We start from the raw sequence: 20892 nt of genomic DNA on the forward strand, positions 1-20892 counted from the left end.
CGATTGTTGACCGATTATGAATCGATTTTGACGTCAATAACATCAAACAAAAACCGCTAAAAGAGCATAGAAAAAACCTTGCCGTCTAAGTTTCACTGGTTACTTTGGACGTTAATGCTTACGTGGCTTAGATACTATGCTTATTCGTTTGATAACATTTTGTTTTAATTGGAATACAAAAATATAGCTTTACGAACTTCTGTTTTACCAGAATTTTTAATTGCCTAGTGTAGACGCAGTTTTTCTAAAACGTTTTTAAACTCGACACATATTCCTTAACTTTGAACCTGGTAGGAGATATTTTAGTAGCATATGCATGCATGAAGATAACCTTGCAGGATTTTATTGACCTCTTTTATTTACGTGTACCAGTTTTTATAATGATACCTCACTCCCCAGGTTGAGGTTCAGACCGAAATCTTCTCTGATCAGACCGTCCCAGGCAATAGTGATCTGATCCGAAAGTCCCAGGCCGAATTCCGCCCGAGGCCATCTTTGATCATTGAAGTTGCAGACCGAAGTTACCTCTGATCACACAGCTATCATACCATTGTCCAGAATAAAATGCGCCCGAAGCTTTTTCCAGACCATGTAATTCCAGTGCACCGTACACATGTGTGCGCTCGTAGATGGTCTGATTAGAGTTTGTGGACTATTTTAGGTTGCAAAATATTTAATTTGAAAGAGTTTTGCAGTTTAGAAATTTTTGAAATTTGCGCATGTTAAAAAATTGCCTCAAAGCATGTAAATACAGTGCAAGTATGTCTGATCCAGGGACGCGCAAAAGTTTTTTTAATCAATGAAAAAATATTTGGCAGAACATGTTTTGGCGTATAATAGTCTAATCAAAGCTACTAGATTATTGTACTTTAAAAGGCTGGACAATGATTTTTTTCCGCCTGAAGTTTTATAGATATATCATCTTTTGAGCTGGGTTTGGAGGCTGCGTCAGTTATAAACTAATAAGAGAGTTTTGAAAGAATTTAGATCTGACCATAAGTAATTTTTTGCTTGGAGTTGTGTGGACGAAAACTTTTTGATCAGGCAAATTGACCTTTCTGTGTCATTTTTGTTGAGCTTCTGCTTCAAAACACAGAAAGAAACAATAAATATTTCAATTACAATATATCAACTGAAAAAAAAGATCATGCAAAGATATCAACTTGTAATCGAAGGCGTTGTCATTTTCCTTCCTCAATTCAGATCGGACCATTTGCTTGAGAACAAATAGCCATTGTTGATACACAGCATAAACTGAATGCAAATGGAAATTTCAAACCATTCGACCAGCCTTCCAATAAAAATTGTAATATATATGAAAGCCTCCTGGACTTCATAGACCTCAAGCTGTCTTTCGTCTTAACTATGAAGTAAATCTAAATAATAACAGTTTACTGCTCGAACGGTTTACAAAACGAAAATAGTTCTACAGCCTTGCGGTCAATTAAAACGACCTATACACACAAGAAATTTCAGATTTATTTATTGGAAAACATATTGTTTTTCGTAGCTTTCAAAACAGAAATTACCCGAAGAAATATGCAATTTCATGCGGAAGTGTTTCAAGGGAATTATTACTGCGTTAACCCATTTTCACTCTCCCCTTAACGAAAGACTAAATGCTGCCTTTCGAATCAAACGGGTTACTCAAAATTGAAGTTTCTACGAAATTTGCAAGGTTCACTCGTACTTTACAACAGTAAGTTTAGTTGCACAAAATTACAACACAATTCGACTTCAAGTGCGTTTTATATACTTATACAAAACGCTATTTGATAGGTGAAGTTTGAAGCGATATAACTGAACTTCAAATTTATAGTCCAGCTATCAAACCCTGACCTTATTTCTTCGAGCTACTTACTTGATTACTGTTTAATTTGCAAAGTTCTCAACAGCATTTTGCAACAGCGACCACTTTCTATATTTTACTATTTTGTACTTTTTGATTTAGCTCTATAATAAAGCTCCAAAAAGCTACAATACAACATCACAATAGAAAATTAACATTTTAACAAAAACCATTTTTGATTTTTGTGTGAACTGCAGTTCATTTGAAAATCTAAAACGCAAATACAAAATACTCTTCAAATTTTTAATACGTGCTTTTATTGTTTTCTCTTTTAACCATTCAAAAACATCGCTAGCTTAGGTAGATTAAATTGCGTGTAAAACACATACATGTGATTTACCGAGTGTATTAAAAAATTGTTTATCCTCTCAGCATTTTTTTTTACCGTTTTGCGCGTTTTTACCTTTCGTTCATTGCTTGATTGAATTTTGAACGTATTTAGAACACAAATTCTTCCTACTTTATTGCTTTATTATGGCAGATGACATTAAAAGTAAGTAATGTAATATTTCCTGTTCTACCTGTGAATCGATTCACATTAAGGTCTCTTACGTCAGAATGGGGTGGGTGGAACTTTGGGAATGTTCATTACTGGGTGGGGGGGGGGGGGGGGGGAGTGGAAATTTTGGGTTAAATGGCTGACCATAATTTTGATGCACAATCATCACCCGAGTCCAGTCTCAGTGAGTTATCAGCGCATGATTGTATGAAATGGACTGATTGAGCTAAATTTTCCAAAATTTCAGCGCTCTCCAGCTCGTTACATTCAATAAATTTCAGCTCGTTATCGGCGCGGTTATTGATTGCTCTTCTGCGTATTTTAGCGCAACTAGTTAACCTAAAAGTTATGCTGGTTAAATCACTTTTCAAAAAAAGAAAAATTATTGTCGACGGTTGTAAACCAACCAATTGGTATTTTGTAAAGTTGCGATTCAATTTCTTAATAAATGGCAAAGCGCTATGTAATTAACCCATATACCTAAATTGGCCAAGTAAATGAAAAAAAAATAAGAACAATGATAAGCTAAAATTCGCCACAAATTATTATTCTGCACAAAATTTACACTGATGATTTCTTGAATTAATTTTTAGGCTTAGCTCAATTGCAAAGAATTGTCCCATCTATATAAATGCTCCACAAACCGCTATAAGAGCAAAGTTGTGCATTTTTGTTCACACATGCTACTGAAAGCAAAAACTTTTTTCCAGTGAGAACAGAGTTCCACATTTTCAGGTCTATTCAAACGTGCATAGAGTTGCATTATATGACGGAGGGAAATGGTAGAAGACGGTAAAATTACTTTTTAGATATAGTTGGATTTTAAAAACATTTTTGTGAAGCTCTGATGAAGTTGGAGAATTTGAAACACGTTTTTTGGAGCAGTAAAACAGAGAGGTAAAAATTGGCGAAAATTGCATAAAATTAACAATGTTTGCATGTACTCTAGAGACTAGTTAAAATCATTTCCTGAGAGTGAGAAAGAGGCCACTTAAATTTCCCCGGGGAAGACTGAAATTCCTTTTCTCTGAGAGATCAATCTAACCACACCAGCAAGCAGTTGGAATTATTCGCCCCCCCCCCCCCAATAAATCGCACTTTTTTAGTTTTTTTCACTTTTCCGCAATAAATTTTAAAAATTCACAGAATTTGCTCATTTTTCTGTCGACATTTTGTTTCCGGATGAAAATTTAAATGAATAATTCAAAAAAGAAAAAATTATCGAAGCAATTTAAATTTTGAAACAATTAAAACTGAACTTTTTCTACGAAAGATACAGAAAATTTGTTTTTTTTTTCCGAATATGCACATTTTTTATAGTGCTTTCAGTGCATTCCGTTGTTTTGTTGGGCTCCCTAGTCGAGAATGAATGGTTATCTTGTAGGAATCTGGCAGATTCTGGCAGATCCCTACAAGACGATGCATCTTCTGCCAGAAATTTCTGGCAGATTCCTACAACATAACCACTTTTCTGCCAGATTCCTACAAGATAACCATTTTCTGCCAGATTCCTACAAGATAACCATTTTTCTGCCCAATTCCTACAAGATACCCATTTTTTTCTACCAGACTCCTACAAGATAACACTTTTTCTGCCAGATTCCTACAAGATACACATTTTTTTCTGCCAGATTCCTACAAGATACCCATTTTTTTCTGCCAGATTCCTACAAGATAACCATTTTTCTGCCAGATTTCTACAGGATAAACCTTCTTTTGCAATTAATTTCAGGGCCAAAAATGCGCGCTAAACGTTATTATTTCGTGCTAACTAAAGAAAACAAGCCGAGACGGTTCGAAAATATAAATATACACATATTCTGCGCATCGACAAAAGGAAAGCAGAAAACATCAGTAAATTATTAATATAAGGCATCAGAAAGTTCTTCATCGTCGATCTTCTTTCTTGTTTTTCATTTCGAAAACTATTCAACTTTTTTCTTGATTTTTTCCTGATAGGGTAGCAGATGGGTTGAAGCTGGGTTGAATCGTTGCTGCATCAGAGGGAAACATAGGATCTCAGCTATAACAGAAGGAAAACTCAATATTCAACAATTATAAAAAGAAACGAGCACGGCGAGCTCAAAACAGCAAAAGACAGGGAAAACGTAGTGCCATAAAAGCAGGACACGAAGTGCCAAAAAACAATAACAATGAAAAAACAAAAACAAAGAAAAACAAAATTAAAACAAAACTGAAAAAAAGCAGAACAGAAGCAGCAGAGATGCGGGAAAAGAACACGTAAAAAAGTCAAAAGTACGGTGTGCTCAAATACTGAAAAAAGAAAACAACGAACGCAAAAATCAGCAGAACAGTAGCAGAAAAAAGCGAAAAAATGTGAAAAACGTCAAAAAATACATTAAATAAGTTGAAAATAACCTTAAAATACGTCAAAAATACGCTCAAAAAAGCTCAGAAAAACAACGGAAAAATATCAGAAGCACAATCAGTTGAAAACATCAAAAAATGAGCACACGGAAAGCCAAAAAACAAGAAAGAAAAATCAAGAAAACTGAAAAAACAAGGAAACCAGTGACAAACAGAGAACAAAAATGAAAAAACAAAACGATGAAGAAATAAGGAAAAACATGGAAAAATAAAATCAGCAGAAACTCTGACGCAAAAAAAACGGGAAATAACAAGTGAAACACCGCTTCTACCTCCATTATCATGCCACATCAAGGCCTCCTGCTGCTCCCCACTTCATGCAACTGCTAGATTCTCGAAAATTTTTGCTAAAAATTTTGACCAATTTTTAAGTGAGAAGCTACACGAAATTTGTTTTACAGGGTGGGATGGATAACAAAATCTTTCAGCTGACCTTGCCAGTGCAGCCGACTAGATTTACAAAATTTTCATAACATTCAGGCAAAAAGCTTTGAAAGGGTTGGTTTTTAGAAAGAAAAAATGTTTTTTTTCCTTTTCCATTTTTACCTCAGGTTCTGAACAAATAGGCCCAAGCTCTCAAGTTTTTTGAAACTCGGATTAATTACTTTGAAAAATTTAACTTCACGAAAACTAAATTGCAAAAATTTTACTTTCCATCACTCAAAATCAAGGCTTTACAAGTTGACCCTGTCAGTGCAACTTGCAATAATGCAATGAAACATCAAAGGGAATTAATCAGACATATGAACGCGTACAGTTTAATACAAGCTTAATATAAGAAACACAAGAAACACGTTCAACAATTTCAACGAATCATTGACTTAAATGAAAAGCGCAATATAACAAGAAAAAGTTAAAATCGGTTGCTGAGTGGTTTCCAAAGTTTCCTCCACTCCTGTTTGAAGCCTTTAATTTACTTTTTCATCGATGGTATTGTAATACAAGACTACAAGCATAGCGCTCTTTCGGAACAAAAATATTCTGCAGTAGAAACCATTTCCTTAGACAAAGTGAGTCCTAGAAAACGACCGGAAATCACTTTTGTTTTTTCTAAAGGCTTGGTTTCCAGTTAGTAGGGAAAACAGTGACAATGACTCATTCTGGCTGAATTGCAAAATGACAGGAAAAATTGCTATTCGTCGCAATTTTGGTGAAGTTTACATCCAATTCAAAACTTCACCAAAAAATCACACAAGCTGTTCGCTTTCTTGAGATAAAGTTACTGATTGAATAGTTGCTGACGTTTAACTGGTAGCAAAGATGCTTGTTAATGCCAATTTTCGGCACCTCGCAGAGGGGACAGAAGAAAAATGTTCTTTTAAAAAAAATCTTCTGGTAATTTTTTGTTCGAACAAGATCGTCTTAGAAGAAAAACAGAGTATTGAAATGCTCCGTCGAGCTTTACATTTGCCAATTTGAGATAAAGAAAGGATGCATAGAGTATGTTTGCTCATAAGACTTCCAAAAGCTTCTGTTTTTGTGGACGTAGTGAAAACCAGCCTGAATTTACTTTCTTTGAGTTTGCGATAGAAAGAAAAGTACTCGACAAAAGGTAGGACGTAGTGTGTTGCACAGCTTCGAGATGCTCCGGAGAATTTCTGCTGAGTTTACTAACAGTTGTCAGTATTGAATTGGCTGGAAAACGTAAGGAATTCAAAATAATGTGTTTTAAAGTTGACAAGCACACCTCAGTTACAAAAATGAACTACTACAATCAAATATTGTTTTTTAAGATTAAATCTTTCCTGCAACGTTCTGATTATAATAGGATGGTGAGAAACTGAATTAAAAATTCGTTTTGATTGAGATGTTTTTTTCTTTCATTGGACAAAGGTGCTAACAAATCGAAATTTGCAAGCAAGAGGACTTTTCTGACTGTTTTGTTTTGAAAATTCTTTTGTACAAATGTAAAAGCAACCACGATAAAGTACACATTGTATTGACCATAGAAATAAAATAATAGCAAATTAGTGGTTCTGGTTTGTCTCATTAGTGCCAGCCAAAACTATCTTTTTTGCACTTTTTATCCAAAGATATCCAAAATTTCTATTTGCTTATTCGAGAATTGAGTCCAAATGACCCAGAGAAAAAGTTGAAATCGGTTGTTGATTTGCTTTGAAAGGTTTCGCAACGCTTGTATAAAGCAAATGAGGCTAGTAGCTAAGCAGTTAAAAACCCCAGAGAAATTTTTATTTTCCAATTTCTTGAAAACAATTTCTTTCTATGTTTTTTTCAAAACTTTTGCAAGATAAACCACCTTGCAAAATTATTTAACTATCTTGATGTCGCACGATTAATGCTCATGATCTCCACATTTGCGTGTGAAGATTCTTGCTCCTAAAAGTACGCCAGATACTCCTTCTTCGGTGAAAACAGCACTATTTTATTTGTCATCTTGAGAAAAAAACTTTGCGTTTTCTTGGAAAAACTTTGTAGTGAACTAAAACAAATTTTCAGATTTGATTTGCTCGTAATCCAGCAATTTTGAACATTTTTTGTCATCAATCGGTTTTTCTTATTCTGTCAGATAAACCACTGTTCTGACAGATTCTGCCAGATAATCAGCTTTCTGGCAGAATCTTACAAGATTACCAACTTTCTGCCAGAACTTGGAAGATAACCAGTTTTATGCCAGATTCTGCCAGATTCCTACAAGATAACCATCCATTCTCGACTAGGGCTTACACGTCTCCAAAACTTTGCCACTAATTTGTGCCGCCTCCGTGTTTACTCAGCTTTATTTTTCATATATCAATGCAACATGTAACACAAGGTAACCTCCTGAGAAATTGTTTTTTTTTGCAGCATAAGTATTTATCTCTATGGTATCGTGGGTTTCGAAATTAAAGAAGAATTTAGTATTACCTATTTAATTATTATTGCCAAATTCGTTAATACTGTTAAATTGAGAATTGACTACTAAATGATTAATTTGTGAACAAGTGAAATGCATCAATTGTTTTTAGAGAATTGAGATTGAAAAATAGTCGAGCAATAAAGGCAGCCCAATTTATTAAAAAGATTAAGTCTTAAAAACCCACGTGACAGAAATATGTTTATAGCTTAAATTTGTTTTAATGTTTATTGCACATTTATTTGTTTTCTTCTTTGGTCGCCCTATTTATTTGCCCTACTTGGTCGCCCTCTCACATTAACAAAACCTCATTTTTGATTTTTTTTCAAGTGTTGATAAAAACGCTTTTTATTCTTCAAATACTCTAGAATATAAATGTTGGTCCCCTCTTGCCTTGTAACCAGCACTCCTGCCCAAGCGCCCTCGTGCCAGGGTACTATGTCAAAAAGGCTCCAGATTTGTGTTCTAAGTATTTTGCATGAAAAAATTGACTGTTGTACCGCGCAGAATTAAGACGAGGAGGAGCCGACCAGAAAAGAAGCCGGTTAATAATCGATAACGCTTCAAAAGCAGTTTTCCGATTGTTTTAGTCCTCCTATCCAGATAGGCAAAACAAAGTAACTTCTGAAAAGTTCTTTATTTTTCTGTTAACTTCAGAGGAAAATAGTTCAAAAAACGTGCTTTGATAAGCCAAGAATGAATTTTTCACAACCAAAAAATCAATAGAGCAGTTGAAATCAGTTGATTTTTAAAACATTTTTTAATCAAAGGAGTGGAAATTAAAAAATGAAAAAAAAAACATTTATCATATAAAAAGATAGGGAAGAGACAAACATTTTTATATGTAGAGAATTGTCTCAATTCTGCTTTCGAAAGTTCTATAACTTCATTTGTTTCCAAAAAATCTGGCTCCCAAAACGCAGAAATTGGCTGCCTGATTTGAATGTCGTCACATCTATACTAACCACTAAAATCATGGCCACTGAAGACTGGAATATACATTTTTGTTGCTTTTATTTTTTTAGCAAGCCATTTACTCCGTCAAAAAATACTAAATTCAATGAAGTGTTTCCTGCTTGCTAAACTGACCTAAATTTTAATTTCAGGTTCTGTTAACTCAATCTGCTTTGATATACAAATTGTATATTAAAAAAAATTTCAATCGTCCTTCAGCTATACAGCTCTAAACCATTATTAATTTTCACTGGAAGAAAAGATTGGGAGCTCAAAACCCAAGAAAAGGCAATATAAACTGCGTATGTTAACGATATCAATCAACAATGTCAAAGTTGACACAGTCAAGAAATTCTTTCTAACTAAAGTAAACAAGTGTCTATGCAAAAGTTTTCTATCTTATTTGTACTTTTCTTAGAGTACTCGTCTTAGACGACGGAAAAACCCTTTGAGTATCGTTTGAGCTATGAACTGTTTTGTTTAAGTACTAATAAATTTTGTCTAAAATATAATTAGAGAACCATTAAAAGATATTTTATCATGGTATTGATTGATTATTCGAAGTGCCAGAGAACTAAAATAGAGCGTTCAAATGTGAGAAATTAGCATATACTGAACGTCAAATGAATGTCCGCACCCCCTAGATTCACAAAGAAATTTGATTGCACTATTGATCTCCAAATTGAGAAAGTAATAAACTGTGATAACTTAAAAGATGCCCCTATGTAGAGTTGTTGAACTCCATCTTGGTTTCACAATAAAAAATTTGTCTCAAAATGTGATAGATCTTCACGTTTGTTCAACTATGATTGAATATAGCGGAATATGTGTACGGAATCGATGGTATAAAAATTCTTTTCGAAATTGTAACAAATCAGTGTGTTAAAAATTTGAATTTTTATTTTGTAAGACTTCGGGGTGCTATATTAATTCTTCCGTTGAGTATAGAAACAGAAATTTAAAGTCCCATCAAATTCGTTGGGTCTTTCCCATTTTAGCCCCCCATGAAATTATAGCCCCCCATTATGGCATAATTACCACGATTGGGGGCTATACGTTATCTGACCACTAAGTTGGGGGGGGGGGGGGGTTAATGGGAAAGACCCAATTCGTTTATTACAGCCTGAAAATGAAACGGAATGGTCTCTAAAACTGGTGATTTTTGACTCTTAAAAGAAAAATGCAATTATTAAAAACACAGCTGACCACACAAGTAAAAACTCCTCTGATAATGATCCCCTAACTATAGAGATAGTTTACGTTTTCTAAACAAGCCATGGAAACTGGCAAGAACAATACTCATGCAGATGCATCTAAGTTAGACTCTGCTTTTGAGGTCAAAATCGAAGGTAAAAAAACTAATCTGGATATTATCAGTTTAAGAACCCCCCCCCCCCCACCCGCCCATGAAATTATAGCCCCCCCCCGTATGGCAATTCGTTATATGATCATGATCACTAAGGGGGGGGGGAGGGGGAGGTCGAAAAGCACAATTGCATTTTTCGATTCGAAAAAACCAAACATCATACTCTATTAATGTTATATACTTTTACTTGTGTGCAATTTCCGAGTAGCAGCTCAACTGTGTGGTACTAAATTTGTATTAACCTGACAATCATAACAAACAATATCTATCAGCGAGTAGTAATCCATGTCGAGTAAGCTGTTGATGTGGATGCGCTGTTCAGAATACACCCCGGATGGGCCAGTCTGGGTTTTCGAGGAGGCTTCTAACCTCATTGGGGAGGGAGTAGTCAAGGTGGATCACTTTGAGAACATCTACCGACTGCCCAAAAAATTCGAGGGAAGTCCAAACTGGCGACAGGCTAGGGGTGAGTTGCTCTTCATGTACATATTGACTACATGAAATGAAGCAGCTGAAGTCTGGCTAATATCCCATTTGGTCTGGATTAGTTTTTTCCTACTGATTTTTGAACCAGATAATGAAAGCACCAAACTTTTGAAGGAGCTGCCCGGGTCGAGGAGAAATCAGAAAAAATATGTAAGATAAGCGGTGAAAAGTTGTTTTTTTTTCGCCGCAAGTTTCGTACATAATTTTGCGGTGAATGGCGGTGAATGCGGTGAAAATCTGTAAGTTCACCGCTAGAGGAAGCGGTGAACTTACAAAACTTCACCACATTTCAGCCATTACTACAGATTACCGTCCTTACACGGGTTCGAACCTCTCGCCCCCTGCATGGCATCCACGTCTTCTTCCAGTTCGCGAACTCTTAATAAGTTCCGGGATATTTGTTATGAATTTAAATCAGTTTCACTCTACTTTCTGTAAAACATGTGTATTGAATTTTTGTAAGATTTGCAATTTTATCGGTAAAATGTGGTGATTTTTTGTAAGTTCAGCGCTTACTCTAGTTGTGAAATTACATAAATTCACCACTTAAAAAAAGTGTCAAAAACATGTTAGATTAAGGGGTAGTTTTAGGTGGGGTAAAATCTAACAATTTTTCCCTTACTCCCCATTATCCCCCTATCTTCCATCGTTTTACCCCCCTAAAGTTACCCCCTAATCTTACACCTTTTTGAAACTTTTCTCTGAGCAGTGAATTTATGTAAGTTCGCCACTAAGTTAAGCGGTGAATATATGTAATTTCACCGCATTCACCGCTTATCTCACATAAATTGGAAACTTTTTTTCAGAGCGGTGAATTTATGTAACTTCACCGAGGAGCCTACAATAACAGAAAGATATAAAGCGAGAAAACAATATAAACTGAAGGCCAAATTTTTATAAAGGTGTAGGAAAAAAATCTCTTCGTTTTCTAAGTACCGTCAATAATTTCCCTCTATTTTGAATTCATTGTCCAGTTCGCCTATTAATGATTTGTCTATAATTGAACTCTTGGTTATTGGAAACCAGAACAACAGAAATAAAACAAGACGAAAAATAACTGATACAAAACAGGATAAAACTATTTACTATTTCTTTCATCTTGTGATACTTGAATATCAATTAACTCTCTTGATACTTGAACTGACTTCAAAACCAACGCTTTGGAATTGCATTCCCATTGATAAGTAGTTGGAATTAACAGAAATCCGATCGAAGCTTCTCGATTTTGTAGCCTTAAGAAATGAAAAGATTTCGATTTTTTTCTGAATAATTTTTGTACTTTTTTTTTTCAAAAACTTCTGAATTAAACAAGGCGAATCGTGATAATGTGCACAGCACATTATGTTCCGACCCCCCCAACCACTTCGAACGCCCTCCACGCATACATGATTGTGTGTGTGTGTGTGTTTGGGTATGTGTGTGTTTTTGTGTATGTATGTTTTTTTTGGGGGGGGGATGATATTTAGTACTTTGGGGACACCGACTTTTTTCCCAACAATATAACTTCTGTTGACTTCTATAGATTGAGATGAGCAAAAAATTCTTTGTCGCTGCAATTTTTGACTTGGCGCGAAATCATCAGCAGCAAAACAACTCTGCCAAAAATCACAACTTTTTTGATGATTTGAACGCACGTTTGATTTCTGCAAACACAATACAATTTACTCCCATTTTAATTATCACCATCAGAATGAGGTCAAAGCTATTATTGCAACCATCAGTTTTGGAACCAATCTATCCCCCCCCAGCAAAGTGGGTATGTAACTTTGGGTCTTTCCCAATATAGCCCCCACCAGCTTAGTTGTCAGATAACCTATAGCCCCCATCATGGTAATTATACCATAATGGGGGCTAAAATTTCATGGGGGGTCTATAATGGGAACGACCCGTAACTTTTACGCCACCCCACGCCTACATGCTAATGTTTTCCACAGTAATACTCTGCATCACAACACATGAATTGTAAAACGTAGTAATAAGAAACAAGGTACGGAGGGCGGGGGAAATAGATCCCATAATTCTCCCCCCATATCTAAAAGATAGACCGACACATTTTTTTTATAAATTTTTAGTTGAAACAGGCTCAATAATGGGGTCTTACCCATTATAACCCCCCCCCCCAGTTTAGTGGTTATATAACTTATAACCCCCAGTCATGGTAAACATACCATAATGGGGAGCTATAATTGCAGGGGGTTATAATGTGAAAGACCATTTATTGAATAGGTTTCAACTACATATGAACTAAAGTTGTGCAGATCTATATTTCGGTCTTTCCCATTATATCCCCCATGAAATTTTAGCCCCCATTATTGTATAATTACTATGACTGGGGGGGGGCTATAGGTTATCTGACCACTAAGTTGAGGTGGGGGGGGGTCCTATAATTGGAAGACCCCTGTTTTTTAGACAAGGGGAAAAAATTATGGGATCTGTTCTGCTCCGCCGCCCCCTATCTTTTTTTCATTACTACCATTTACAATTCAAGAGTCCTGATGCAGCGTATCACTGTGCAAAACAACAGCACGTAGGCGTGGGGCGGCGTAAAAATAGATACCCACTTTGGTGGGGGATAGACTAGATCCAAATCTGCTAGTTCTTGAAATTTAAATTTAGAAAGGTTTTGTCAATCTGATTTGGTGTTTTCGAACTTTATTGTTCAAAAACCCCAAATCAGGGTGACATAATTTTTTTAAATTTAACTTTCTAAAGCCTTTTAATAATTTTTTAATAACCTTAACTGGCAAAAACCAAAAATTTTGTTTTTGCCTTTTCCAGACAGAAATTAGAAATTTTTGAATCTATTCTGTTTCGAAGGTTTTACGAAATTGGTATCATTCTACCCTAGGCGCAGTGGATATTTTTACACGGTAATTTGCTATCCAAAAACCGAAAATCTAAAACGGCAAGGCATATAAGCGTTGAGTTGTGCGAATGCCAAACAGAATAGATTCAAAAAGTTTCCTTTAAAACTGTTCTCCAAAATTGGACAAATTTAGCTGAAAGACGCTGGATTCCAAACGGCTCGACTCGCAAATGATTGCCTCAAAAATGCTAAACTCAAAAACGCTCGACTTGCAACTTCTCGACTCAAAAACACTCAAAGAAAAAAGGTTGGACTCAAAAAAGCTCGACTCAAAAATGCTTGAATTAAAAACGGTAGAAACACACAAATGCTCGACTCAGAAACACTCGATTGAAGTAGGCTAGACTCAAAACGCTCGACTCAAATGTCCTTCCCAATTGGAATATTAACAATAAAAGCTTTCAGACAAATTAAAAAAATTCTTTCTTAAGTGGTCACTTTGACACCACGAAAATGTCAATATGATAACTAAAAAAATATATTACCTGATCAGGGATTTTTCAAAAAAAACTTATATAATCTATTTCAAAGGGCTTTTCAATGATATGACACATGCTTTTATCGGAAAAGTGAAAAAAAACTGTAAAAGTGAACAAAAACGCCAGAATGATCACAAAATTTTGGAGCTCGATAACTCCCTGTAAAAAATGAATTTCGAAAAAATCTTTTTAATTCTATAATCTACGCTGGACGGGCTTTTTAATGATACCACTCATAAGTTTCTACGATGTATATATCGATCGGCGAAAATTCACTGAACAAAAAAAAAACCCATTTGAGTATATAGTTCCTCCCCCCCATATGATGGGGTCGGAACAATTACACTTTAGCTAACAATTCACCTGCGGTTAATTGGAGATGACTAAAATGGCTAAATATGAACTGGATGGATCATTCAATCATATTTTTAACAACCAGAGCAAAACGTCATTTTGAGAGAAAGACCGGAGGCATGTAATGTTTCTTTGCTCCAGCTGGCCTTTTTTCTTGATTCTTGTTTGACTCATAAAATTTTTACAATTGATTTTTAATACGCTCACTGCATATCAAACAGAACTCAACAGAATTCATAAATAAATGAATTGATTTACAGAAATCATACATTTGGTGTTTGTACCAATCAGAACAAAAAAGTTATTTTGAGACTAAGCATGTTATGTTGTTTCGACTCTAGTTGGACTTTTTTCTTGATTCTTCTTTGACTCCAAAACTTACCTTTTATAATTAATTCTAAATATTTTTACTGCGTAACATACAACACAAAAGAATAATAAGAGATTGGTTAGAAAAATTTGAAACCAAATTTTTGAGTTTTTCGCTTAAACTCGGAAAAGAATATCGCAAAAGTTCGTCGATATCTGTTTCGAGTGAAACCTAATCAATTGATTGAAGTTCGTATACAACAAATGAAGCCCATTTTTTGAAATAAAATTTTTTTGGAAAAAAGTTATAACTTTAACTGTTCCTTCATATGATTTCTCTTTGTTCTTTAATTTTTTATTCAGGAAATTTAATCTCAGTAGCTGCTAATTTGATTCTTAATAAATTCACAGTTTTTGTCAGTGAAAAAGTTCCTCCTCCTACGACGACATCTTCTGGGGATTCAAGTAATCTTGCGACGTATGTTGTGGAACATTCGGTGCTATGCACAGATTCGCATGAGCCGCCGTTTTGAGAAAATGCACAAGAATTACACTCCCGTTATGAAATTTTCCGCAGTGACGTATGCTACGGTCATCACTAATGTCAATAAAACTACTTAAGAAACGTTTATTTCAGGTCAAATAATTCGAAATAGAGTTTGGCCCCATCGAAAAAGTCCTCATATGTTTTAGCCAAAAAACTTTAAATTTAATTAGCTTGTAAAACTAGCTAGTTGACTTAATGTTGCAGGCGGATACAAAGTGGTGGGTTCTGGCCAGTCCACATTGGCGGGTCTGAGATCAATTCTAAAGTATTACGTTGAAGAGATGGGACTGAAGAAGGTAATCTTCATCAACATGAGGAGTGAGCCAGTGGTGTATGCAAACAACTTCTCATACGGACCCAGGAATCCACACAATCTCAACGAGAACATAGAAATAAACGGTCAGTATGAAGTACCACGAAGTACTATGAACAACTTTTATGGACACTATTATATAAATGATTACTCTAGTAATCGAAGATTTCAAAACCTTGCTTCAATTTTGCAAAAGATTTGGCAAGAATAATTTATACCTAGTCGACCTTACACGCCTATCTTGTAAGATCTTGTAATACTCTTGTACCAAATTGTATAATCTTACAAGAGTCTTGCAAGATTCGTACAAGATCTTACAAGATAGGCGTGTAAATGCAAGATTCACTTATAGTTAACTATAGTCTTAACTATAGTTCTTCCATATTTCTTTCAAATTTTTTTGCAAGAGGTGAATTCTTATCGCGAGATTGTGGTTTCTAGCAATATGTGACTTTAGATATGTACATGAACGTGTAATTTTGGGTTGATATCTTGACTAGGGCTTGCAATATTTTGAGTTCTTTTCACATGACAGGATGAGGATGCCAGTCGTGCTCAAAACGCTATCAATGGTAAAGAAAAAATAGCCAATAGTCTGTCGCAAAATTTTCTCAAAGCATCTTGAAAACAGATTTTTTGAACTATTTGCAATATGATATTAGTTGTTTTACCTCCTTTTCGTGGAAAACACTATATTTCATAGATTTCGAGACATGACTTTAAAATGCCTAAGAAGAGGGTTTGTAAAATGTTTTAGGTCTTAGCACTACAGACGTTGAGTGTCTGCAGCATCGGTTAGTTGATGTACTGCGCAAACACACAAGAGAGTCCTCCAATGGATTCACATACCACAAGGACACCTACGCTCTAGTCCCAGAGGTGATAACACCTTTCTATATCACAGATCCAATAGGCCAGATTCAACCCTGCTCACAAATTATTTCCCTCTTATGTTAATCAGTAATCGGGATCTATCCTGTCCCCCCTCCAGCTTAGTGGGCATATTACTTTCAACCCCCCCCCCCCGGTGAACGTGCAATTTTTGTACAGAATAACGTGTCATATAACAACACAGAAATTGTGAGTGGTGGAGATAAAAACACTGGGGGGGGGGGGGGGTGAATAGGTCTTTTATGCGTCAAATGTCTGGAACCCAGGACCACAGTATCTTCAACGCTTGGAAAGACTGCAGAGATCATGTTTAAAATGGATAACTTGCCGTTCTGTTCTGGGTGACAAAGAATACGCTGAGAGCCTAATTCGAAATCGCCTATTGCCAGTCAGTTATTTTCTAGTTCTTAACGACCTAATTCTGCTTAACAAGATTTTAGTGGGCTTAACTTCTATGAATGCGTCAGACCACTGGTCAATAACTTTTGGTTGTCCAAAGACCAGATCAAGTGAAGAGTTTTTCATTGAAGCGAGAAAAACATTTCGGAAACATTCTGAAGATAATTAATTTAATAGAGTAGCCCCATTCAAGAATTCTTCGTCTCAACTTAACAGTTTTGCTAAATATTCACCACACAAAAATCCATGTCAGTTTCGAAGAGAAGTGAAGAATTTTTTGGAAGGGGAGGCATTGAAAAGATTCAAATATAAAAGTTACCCTTCAGGATGGAAAGTTTTCGGGAAATTTTAATTATTGAAACTTGATTTCTCCTCTAATCTGGGGACTATCAAGCTGGTTGTAACCATGTTTGGATGAATCCAATATTATTATTATTATTATTTTTATTATTATTACTATTATTATTATTATTATTATTATTATTATTATTATTATTATTATTTTTATTATTATTATTATTATTACTATTATTATTATTAATATTATTATTATTATTATTATTATTATTTTTATTATTATTATTATTACTATTATTATTATTATTATTATTATTATTATTATTATTATTATTATTATTATTATTATTATTATTATTATTATTATTATTATTATCACTATTATTATTATTATTACTATTATTATTATTATTATTATTATTATTATTATTATTATTAATATTATAGATTCAGAAATTGTGCAAAATGTGCGACACTTTAAATTCTGTTTTATTAGGCATTATCGAGGGCCATCGGGCCGTCGATTGTATTTCATCAAGCAGTTTAAAACAATTTTGAGTTGAGATCTGAACACATTTTAGACACATTATCAATGTCCATTAACTTGACCGAAAGGTAGTAGTTTGGCCTGACTTGCCGTTCTGTTCTGGGTGACAAAGAATACGCTGAGAGCCTAATTCGAAATCGCCTATTGCCAGTCAGTTATTTTCTAGTTCTTAACGACCTAATTCTGCTTAACAAGATTTTAGTGGGCTTAACTTCTATGAATGCGTCAGACCACTGGTCAATAACTTTTGGTTGTCCAAAGACCAGATCAAGTGAAAAGTTTTTCATTGAAGCGAGAAAAACATTTCGGAAACATTCTGAAGATAATTAATTTAATAGAGTAGCCCCATTCAAGAATTCTTCGTCTCAACTTAACAGTTTTGCTAAATATTCACCACACAAAAATCCATGTCAGTTTCGAAGAGAAGTGAAGAATTTTTTGGAAGGGGAGGCATTGAAAAGATTCAAATATAAAAGTTACCCTTCAGGATGGAAAGTTTTCGGGAAATTTTAATTATTGAAACTTGATTTCTCCTCTAATCTGGGGACTATCAAGCTGGTTGTAACCATGTTTGGATGAATTCAATATTATTATTATTATTATTTTTATTATTATTACTATTATTATTATTATTATTATTATTATTATTATTATTTTTATTATTATTATTATTATTACTATTATTATTATTAATATTATTATTATTATTATTATTATTATTTTTATTATTATTATTATTACTATTATTATTATTATTATTATTATTATTATTATTATTATTATTATTATTATTATTATTATTATTATTATTATTATTATTATTATTATTATTATTATTATTATTATTATTATTATTATTATTATTATCACTATTATTATTATTATTATTATTATTATTATTATTATTATTATTATTATTATTATTATTATTATTATTATTATTATTTTTATTATTATTATTATTATTATTATTATTATTATTATTATTATTATTATTAATATTATAGATTCAGAAATTGTGCAAAATGTGCGACACTTTAAATTCTGTTTTATTAGGCATTATCGAGGGCCATCGGGCCGTCGATTGTATTTCATCAAGCAGTTTAAAACAATTTTGAGTTGAGATCTGAACACATTTTAGACACATTATCAATGTCCATTAACTTGACCGAAAGGTAGTAGTTTGGCCTGACTCTTAAGCATTTATTAGCGCTGGTACTAAAGCAGAGTCAAATCGTTTTGGCGTACAGCATCCGACAAAATATCTTTGATTTTCTTCTGCATTAAGCTGAATAATGAAAGCTGAATTTCTTGCTTTAACAATGCATGAGACTTCTGAACATATTAACTCCTTCAACTGGAGCCATGTCTCCATTGAGTTGAATTGCCATTGAGTAGATTGTATCATTAATGAGATGGAGAGCGATAGTTGAACATAGTTTACTGCTCTCAACAATTTTAGTTTTCATTATCCACCAACTGTTCAATCTGATGGGTTATATACTGAAACAACATCATTATCTCAATCTTCACGGAACTGTAGAATATATTCTGAAGGTCATAAGTAAGTTAGCAGCCCTACTTTTACAAAGCAAAAATACATTTTTTGACGAAATAGTACCATCTTGCAATCAAAAATCGTACAAAATTTTTTAAACCATTGATGGCTAGTGGTATTGCATACTTATGAAAATCAGGTAATATGTAACGGTTATTTAGTAGATACCCCAATGTAAAGATGATGAACAAAAGTGGTATTTGCTTAAATTTCATCGATAATTTGTCATCTTTTCAAATTCTGATATTGAAATTTCGGATTTTTTTAAAATCACCACAAAAATAAGCCTAATTAGCCCTATAGCCTAAATAGAAAAATTTATGTCTTTCTAGCCTCAAAAAAGAGCAAAACGAAGTATCTGTGGTAAAAATCGGACAAAAAGGAATATAAAATATAATTGCTTATGTAGAAATTACATAGCTTTCTAAGACGCCCTGCACAGATAGTGATCAATTGAGAAATTGATACCAATTTTCGAACCACTTTTTTCAAACCATTGAACCAAAAACCATTTTTTCCCAAAAAAATAGTGATTGGAAAGCGCTTTTAACGTAATTGCGGTGTTGAAGCACAAAAATAGAGAAAGTTCAATGTATAATTATGCAGCCACTGAAGACAAAGAATTGCCAACTAAACATCTCATCTGCATTTCTTTTTAATAATATTGTATTCTCCGAATTCAATGAGTTCAGCTTGTGAATATTCAGTTTTTAATTGCTCTCAATCGAAATTTGCAGCAATTATATTAGTCCTGTGTTCTTCCTAATAAATTTTTTTGCCTGACCGATTTTTTGTCTGACCCTTTAAAGTTTTCGTTCTCCAAAACGGTAAGCACAGATAAAACCCATAGGGTACTAATTGGCTTAGCAGCTGTCTTAGAGCCTTCCTTCAACCATCCTCCACATTGTTGCTGGGATCACTCTCTCGTCCAGCCCTCCCAACCCTAACTACTACTCTCCCAAAGCTTGACTCCCCCACTCCGTTCAGCCTCCCTCCCCTCTAACTCCAGCATCCCTGAGCCCCAGCTGGTTATTCCCGAAGCAAACCTCTCGCCGGTTGTTTGAGAGCAATTTGCCCGACGTTAATTGATTATGTTAATATTTTGTGAGAAAAATTTAAATGCTGGAACTAAGGTAAAACTATAGTTGTAGCGTTTTAGTCACAAGTATGTGTAATAGAACTAGCCATCTTTTATGTATGTCTCAATGTGGTCAAATAACTGGGTTAACTTTTTACTCTTGAAGCAAAAGAGCCAATTATTGGCCTTCCCGTTGAACGCAGCTAGCTGGAACCGTGCCTCTGCTGCTGGGCTTGAAATGTCATCGAGTATATTGTATTTTATAGAGAGATGGAGATTGATAGTAGAACTCAGTTTACTGCTCTCCCTAATTTTAGTTTTTGATTATCCACCACTTGAGTCAATCTGATGGCTTAGATACTGAAGCAAAGCACAAAAACATTGCCTTAACCATCCTTAAACTGTCGAATATATAGAGGCGCGTTCACAACTATGCCCTTTTCTTATCATTCACCACATTGAAACTGATTTTTTTCATGAGCTTCATTGCTGTTTTTTTGTGAACAGGGTCCCTTGTTTTGCGTTTGAAGCTTTCACGTTAACCATCATTCCAATCAGTGTTGGGTATTGGGATGTACTAAAAAAATTGGCATTATAATTAAATCCATTTTGAATTATTCCTAACATATAAAATGCTAACAGGACCGAGAGGACTACGTGTGCTCAGAGCCATGTGATTCAAAGAACATCCTAAGTGTGAACGAAGCATACGACAAGGTGAAGTCAGAGTTCTCAACTCTAGAGGTTAAGTTCTTCCGGCTGCCAGTGAACGACGAGAGAGTCCCCAATCTAGAGGACTTTGACAGGTATTAACTCGATAGTCTCTCTTGCTGTTTTTCCACTCTTCTTGTATTTTTC

At 34.4% G+C, this 20892-nt stretch overlaps 1 protein-coding gene across 3 annotated transcripts in view; it reads left to right on the forward strand.

The window, feature by feature from the left end:
* The first annotated feature begins 1709 nt into the window (after window positions 1-1709).
* The window catches only part of LOC142335348 (paladin-like), a 34942-nt gene continuing 15759 nt past the window's right edge, over window positions 1710-20892 (forward strand). Inside the window, exons 1-5 of one of the 3 annotated variants that reach the window (XM_075383823.1) lie at window positions 1710-2342; window positions 10233-10376; window positions 15156-15350; window positions 16022-16143; window positions 20677-20840. In XM_075383823.1, coding sequence (XP_075239938.1) covers window positions 2324-2342; window positions 10233-10376; window positions 15156-15350; window positions 16022-16143; window positions 20677-20840 — 644 coding nt within the window. In that variant the 5' untranslated portion in view covers window positions 1710-2323. Of the gene's footprint in view, window positions 2343-9676; window positions 9894-10118; window positions 10377-15155; window positions 15351-16021; window positions 16144-20676; window positions 20841-20892 lie in introns of those variants that run through there. The other 2 variants (XM_075383814.1, XM_075383808.1) reach the window with 2 other exon arrangements.

Source organism: Convolutriloba macropyga, chromosome 1, assembly GCF_964194025.1.
Source record: "Convolutriloba macropyga chromosome 1, txConMacr16.3, whole genome shotgun sequence".
Taxonomy (NCBI): Eukaryota; Metazoa; Xenacoelomorpha; order Acoela; family Convolutidae; genus Convolutriloba; species Convolutriloba macropyga.